This window comes from Spea bombifrons, chromosome 1, assembly GCF_027358695.1.
Source record: "Spea bombifrons isolate aSpeBom1 chromosome 1, aSpeBom1.2.pri, whole genome shotgun sequence".
In the NCBI taxonomy this organism is placed as follows: Eukaryota; Metazoa; Chordata; class Amphibia; order Anura; family Pelobatidae; genus Spea; species Spea bombifrons.
In genome coordinates, this window is record NC_071087.1 from 1,190,482 (window position 1) to 1,197,467 (window position 6,986).

General features: G+C 45.8%; 1 protein-coding gene across 1 annotated transcript; it reads right to left on the reverse strand.

Moving 5' to 3' along the window:
* Positions 1–5,068: 5,068 nt before the first annotated feature.
* Positions 5,069–6,678, reverse strand: LOC128468342 (uncharacterized). The gene has a single exon (XM_053450032.1). It carries the CDS (start codon positions 6,649–6,651, stop codon positions 5,752–5,754), a length of 900 nt encoding a protein of 299 aa, XP_053306007.1. The 5' UTR covers positions 6,652–6,678; the 3' UTR covers positions 5,069–5,751.
* Positions 6,679–6,986: the final 308 nt, after the last annotated feature.

The window sequence follows — 6,986 nt, forward strand, 5'->3', positions numbered from 1 at the left end:
GGATATGAGGATATCCCAGGGTTCTACAGCTTTGACCGTTAGGAATGTTGGGAGGTATGGCTTCCTTTCTCCTGGGATCTCATGCCCCAATACCTCTTACCCCACGACGCCCAAATCCTAATCACAGCTCATATAAAGAATACGGATAATCATGTATCGCAGACCAGAGAAGATCCGCTTCCAAATATATATCTTCCAAAAATGTCCTTTAAAGGTTTTATCAAGGAAAACAAAACAAAATTATTTCACAATCATTTTTATTTAAGAAGCTGAAATATTCAAGTTCATTGTTATTAAATTTTCACGTTAGAAACACCGTTATGCCAGGTAGGAATTATACAGAAGGTAACGGAAACCAAGTCAAAGTATGGATTATTCAGATATGTGTAAAAACATAAAACAAAAATGATATTATTAAGTGTTTATAAAATGTATAGATTGTTACAATATGCGGAGAGGAGCGGAATTATATCTCGAGAGGGACATCTGATTCAGGTTAGATAATATTGGGTTTAGTTTACCGCGCTCTTAATTATCTCCTCCGCTGTTGTTTTGGGTATACATTCATGCGTCAGATTAATGTTTGGGTCGGTTTCACAAGCAGTCAGATTCTGCCCGAGTTGGGCTTTAGGGATCACAAGACGCTGACCTTCAGGGAGATGGAAAGCTATCACCAGATGGTTCCAAACACAATATCGCCAGTTTGATGAACAATAACCGTCTTCTGAAATCACCAAGGAGGTAGATTCCGGTCTCCAACACAACTGTCCATCTTCTTCTCTCTGGTAGACAAAGGGCAGAGACTCGGCGTGACTGGGAAGGACTGGAACCTTCGGGAAGTCCTTGTACTTCTCGGTATGTGGACTATGGAAGACGATGATGTGGACAATCTCCAGTCTGTACATTGCAGTACCCACCACGCTGAGCTGTGGATCTTCTCCCTGGCAGAGCTGGTGTCGATACTCATCGATCAGGGTGGACAGCTCAAAGGAGAAGACAAAGTTGCCGTAGCGAGAAACAGAATGATTAAATGCTGGTGATTTAATGGACTCTTCTTGGTTGCGCTTGCAGACTTCTAGGTTTTCCCAAAATTCTTTTATACCAGCTTTCTCGATATCTCGTGGAAGAACCTCCGCGCTCCAGCAGGAAAGGTCTTTCACCATCTCCTGCGGGCCGTTACCTCCTTTGAAAGATTTTGTTTGCAGAATGCCCTCCATATATTTCCTCGTGGTCACGTGCCGCACCTTGGAGATAGGAAGGGGTATCCTCAGATTAAAATATTCATTACCTCTAGCCTTGCGAATATATGATGTCATTTTATTCCCTGCATCATTCAGATTGTCGACGTGGCTCAAGCTGTCGTCCACCTGATTTATCGATAGCAGCTCTTGGGGTTTAAAGTATCCCTTTGCCTGCTTTAAGCCAGAAATTTCAATTAGATCCATATTCTGAGCGCACGCCATGTCTCCGGCGTCTCTGCGTCCCGCTGCCGCCTCTGAAGAACTCTTTTTGAAAAGCCAATCCCATTTATACAGATCCTGAGCCGGGCTAAGGGTTACGTGGCGCGGCGTCACCTCAAGGAAATGAAACTGAAAGTCCTTTTATTTTTATTACAGGGAATCCTTGACCGGAATGACAGATTAACCCCATAAAAGAAGCAGAGGCAATAAACTGAATACGACTTTGTCGCGCAGGTTTACAGAAAGCAGATGCTCGCACGAACCAAATGGTACTGACTGTAAGTTATTCACGTACCCACTCCTCTGTATAGTCATCAGAGATGTATTTACAACCCCCCCCGCGCTGCCTTTTGCCTGACGTAGGGTAGTGCTCTCAAGAGCCCTATCCCTGCATTAAAAGGTGCGCCGTGCCTTTAAGGCACACAGTGGTCTGATTCTATGTCAGTTTGTAGCGTTCTGTGTCTTAAAGCCACGCAGCGCCTTCTATCGCAGTCTATAGAGCCTGTGCTGACCCTTCACATCCTCCATAGTGTTGCCGAACCTCTCTTTTTAGCCACAAATCTGTCGGCATTGTTCTGGCCTATCAGAGTACTTCTGCAAAAGAGCGGCGTCACAGGGATAGCCTCTCCCCCGTTCCTCCAATTAGGGGAGAGGGTGCTCCAAGAGGCTCCGCCCCTTTTGCTGAAGGGCCCAGGGAGGCCTTGTTCATGGAGACACGGACGAAGACAGAAGACACGAGAAGAGCGTCGGAAAACATGAACAAGAGTGTTATTTTTCATTGGCCGAAAATGAATGGAGCAAAAATTAAATGAAAACGTTGTTTTTGGTGCATTTGCACAAGTCTAGTTAATAATAACATTGTGGGTGTTTTTTTATCTGGACACTGGGAGGCGGAGCTTGGGAGTTAGAGTGTCACTCAAACTGGTGGTGCTACTGTGCATGCGCAGTGTGCATTCTCTGGTGTCCTGGGCCCCATTTATTTTATCACATAGTCGAGCTCTTGGGTCACACACCCTTTATACTCATCTGTCTGAGTCATGCTACTTTCCATCCAAATAGTTATAAATAATACTTTAATGAATAACAGAATATCACATCATTACTAAAGTCCATGGAGCCAAGTGTTAAAAGGCCCAAAAAGGTGACTGGGGAACAGACCTCTGACCCCCTGACTCACAAGCCCCCTAAACAGCTTGTCCATGCAACCTTTGCTCCCAAACAGCCTGTCTGTGCCATACGCCCACCCAAGCATCTTGTCTGTGCAATCTTTGTCCCCTAGAAGTCTTTTGGTTCTCCCAAACAGCCATTTTTGTTTCCAAACAGCTTGTCTTTGTCCCCAACAGCCTGCTTGTGCTATATATGCCCCAGGGCTAGCCCAAGGCATTATGCCGCCTGGGGCGAAGTTCAAAATGCCACCCCCCCCATTATTTACCCTTCCTCTGCACCCCCCACTTTTGTACTTACCGTTTAGCAGTCCTGCTCGGTCTCGGTGCCGGCTTGTAATGCCGAGCGCCGGAAAAGATGTCATCTTCCGGCGCTCAGCATTACAAGCCGGCACCGAGACCGAGCTAGAGGGCTCGCAGAGGAAAGAGAAGGGCAAAAAGCAATTGCTCCAGGCGGCCCTTCAAAGAGGCCACCTGGAGCAATTGCCCCACTCTGCTCCATTGTAGGGCCGGCCCTGTGTGCCCCCCAAACAGCCTGCCTGTGCCATTCCTGCACCCAAACAGCCTGCCTGTGCCATTCCTGCACCAAACAGCCTGCCTGTGCCATTTCTGCACCCAAACAGCCTGCCTGTGCAATTTCTGCACCCAAACAGCCTACCTGTGCCATTTCTGCACCCAGACAGCCTGCCTGTGCCATTTCTGCACCCAGACAGCCTGCCTGTGCAATTTCTGCCCATCAAACAGCCTACCTGTGCTATTTTTACCCCCAAACAGTACAATTTCTGCTCCAAAGAGCCTCCATGTGCCCCCCGAAATAGCCTGCCAAGCCACCCAAACACTTATATATCTATGCTAACACACACACACGTACACATTCACATCTGCTTTAACACACACTTTTACATATATTCACCCACTAAATCACTTGCTCATTCATTTGAAAGCCCCCCTGCACTCCCCTTACCACTGGGGCACGTATTAATAACATTAGGCCAATCCGGCCCTCCTGGTGTCCCAGACACCGGACAATTAAATCAGGATCCAGCTGCCTTACTGAGCTCTACCTCTGCTGCGAAAGACTGAGTGGCAAAATCAGGACTGTTCCTCCGAAAGTGGGACAGTTGGGAGGCATTGTAAAAATTGTGCCAGCGATCACAACCTTGGACTTGTTATCTAAATAACTTTCAGTCAGGAGTCACGTATATTGCCGGGGGAATACCTTGGGTGGAGGGGGGAGAGGGCAAAGTGTGCATGTCGTGAAGCGTGTGAGCGGAATGTTTAGTAGAGAGTCTGACTCACTCAGTGACATAAAACAGAGTCCTGAACTCTCTTAACGCCTCGCTCATAATTATGCTCTCATTTCAGATTATACATGCTGCGTTAAGCCATGTCTGTCTCTATAGTCAGCATTACTTGGACCAAAGCGAATAAGTGTGTGTTATAAAGGTAGAAGCCTCATTCAGGAGGCAATCTCTTCAATAAAGCTGATGAGTTTGACTCACAACCCACTCACACTAAGCAGAGCACCGAGGGGAGATACTGGTATGTCACTGACTCGGCCTCCTTGCCTGAAGTTGTCCAGTTGGATTGGGTCAGTTCTAGATGTGACTTGTTGATGATGGGTTAAAACGCATACTTACCAACATTCCGATGTCCCATTTCAGTATACCTGGGAAGTGTGAGCACCCCCTCTCATGTGGGAGGGCAGTAGCCACCGTTGCCATTATTGGAGTGGGAGTGGGTGAGCAGTGGGGCGGCAGCTACCGTGATCCAGATTTTTCCTGCGGTGGCCCAGAGTCCTAGAGAAGCGAGGTTTCACCGGGAGAGTTCCCAGGTATGCATTCCAGGCCTGGCGCATACGTGATGTCATATGTGTCTGCACCAATGAGAGAGGACAACGGGTTCCACTCCGAGAACTCGCTAAAACTAGAGGACCAGAGCCTTAAGAGAGTGGTAGATAAGTACAACAGCCTCCCGCAAAAGTGGTAGAGGCAAATACATTGAGGAAATGTAACCATATGTTATCGGTCTCAAACTTAGCAGAAACTTGGATCCGGTACAAGAAAGAACAGGAGGCCGCGCACAGTTAGGGCTTCCATGTTTTATCGGCAGCTTCTTAAATGGCCAAACGTGTACCTGACCCTTCTGAGAGTACCTGCGCCATCTACTGTCCGGAGAGGAGAACAGCACCGGCTCTTACTATACCAGTAGATAACCGCCGAGACCAAATAAGATCATTCTCACACACAAAGAGGGTGTTGGTCTTCAGCATATTTTTACATAACCTCTATTTTAGTAACACCCCGTACTTTACCCATGAATTTAAAGGGCAAGACTAGATTCAGACGCGTTTTGCCCCCCCCCCACAACACAAAGCCTCCCCCGCTATCCTTATTGGTACTTTTCACTACAAATAATGATATTTAAAAAATGTTTTACTAAAATGGATTTACTATTTTTTTCCAATGCATTCAATTTTAAGATAAAATCACAAAATCAGACAATATTTGGAAAGTAACTGCGTTCAGGTCTGTAATTATATAACGGTTATTGAACAGAACACAGATGATGGAAATTACTGTGATTTGACAAATATATTAATGTTAAAAAAATACAATTTTAGATACAAAATGATAAAAAATAAAAAAAGATGCATCGCTGCTTAACAATTAAAGTTTTTAATTAAAACATCAGCTTTTATTATATTGTTTTGATTTAAAATACCGTATATACGTTAAATCGTGTCATTTATATAAAAACTTCAAAATATAATATTTACTCACTTAAAACATTTTCCTGTTTAATAACGTAGTGCAGCTTCCATTAAGCCTATCTGTCTATCGGCTATCTGTGATGGGATTACTGGTTCTCAGCAGCTGAAGTGGCAGACAGGCCCTGGCCATCACAGCCGATATGGTCTTCGGGTCTCATTGAGCTAACCGAGTAGCTGGCTGGGCATACTGAGAGTTAAAATCTGTATAGAAAAATACATGCTCCGCCATGTTTTGGCTTAACATCTCCATTAACATTCTGTCAGGGCCACCAGACCGCGTTCCTCAGGCTGTGCTCCTGGATTTCCTCCACCAGCTCTCTCACTGCTTCAGCCAGCCGAGTGTTTTAATAATCTATTATATTTTCATGAATTCCCGTATTATTCCTTCTGCTTCTTCTTTTGTCACCATAGTGTCTTTCAGGTATTTATCTGTGGCCCCGTGACATGTAGACAGGTTCTGCAGGAGCTTCTCTTTGGGAAATGCAAAGTGTTGGCCTTCAGGCAGATGGAAAGCTATTATGAGGTGGTTCCACACACACCGATGCTCGTGGGGGCACTTTCCATCCTTAGAATACCCCAAACAGGGCTGGTCCAGGGCACATGTCCTCGTCATACGACCTTCTTCCAAAATCCTCACTTTTATGGTTGTGGACGTAGATTCTGGCGTCCACCACATTCCCACATCTCCATCTCTCTGATAAACAAAAGGAAAAGGCTCAGAGTGGCGGGAAAGCACTGGCACCAGCGGAAAGTCGTTATATCGGTCGGTTTCCGGACTATGGATGACGACAGCGTGAGCAATTTCACGCCTGTACATTGCGGTACCCAACACCCTGAGCTGTGGCTCGCCACCCCGGCAGTGCTGGTCTTTATACGCATCCGGTAAGTCAGAGAGCGGGAAGGAGAAGACGAAGTTTCCATAACGAGAAGATGAATTATCAAAAGCCAGCGAGTTGGCGAACTGTTCCTTGATGTCTTCTTGGAAACCGGCGGCCATCTCTGGTGCCACCAAATGACGCACTTTCTCGTAAGCTTCTTGACGAGCTCTCTCGGTGTCACCCGAAAGGACCTCCGCGCTCCAAAACGAGAGGTCTCTAAAAACCTCACTTTCTCTCGGACTCTTTTTGAAAGCTTCCGTGCGAATAATACCTATGACACCCGTTTCCGTGGTGACGTGCCGCAGTCTCCTGATCGGCAAAGTGATATTCAGTTTAAGAAGCAGATGGGACTTCACTTTGCTAATAATTGACTTCATCGCCTCTCCTGCTCCGTGTAAACATCCTCTGGATTCCAAGCAGTCATAGACTTCAAAAAACCAAACATGGAGCGCATATACATGGGGGAAGAAAAACAAATAACAATAGTGTAATATGTAAAAATAAATTAAATAAATGTGCTGTAAGTTCCACTCACAAGTGGGCCGGAAGAAAGGAGCTCATCGGAAAATCAGTATTGATGATGAAAATCTTGAAGACTGTAAACATAAAACAGACCAGGATGGTGCAGTATCTTCCACAGACAAATTTAATAAATGCAGAATGCACTTACAATTATGATGAGGCACAACTCAGAGAGTAATGTGCATGAGCG

What these genes read in the sequence shown, in the direction of transcription:
- LOC128468342 (XM_053450032.1), bottom strand. Translation starts at nt 6,651, where the DNA reads ATGAAGTCAATTATTAGCAAAGTGAAGTCCCATCTGCTTCTTAAACTG.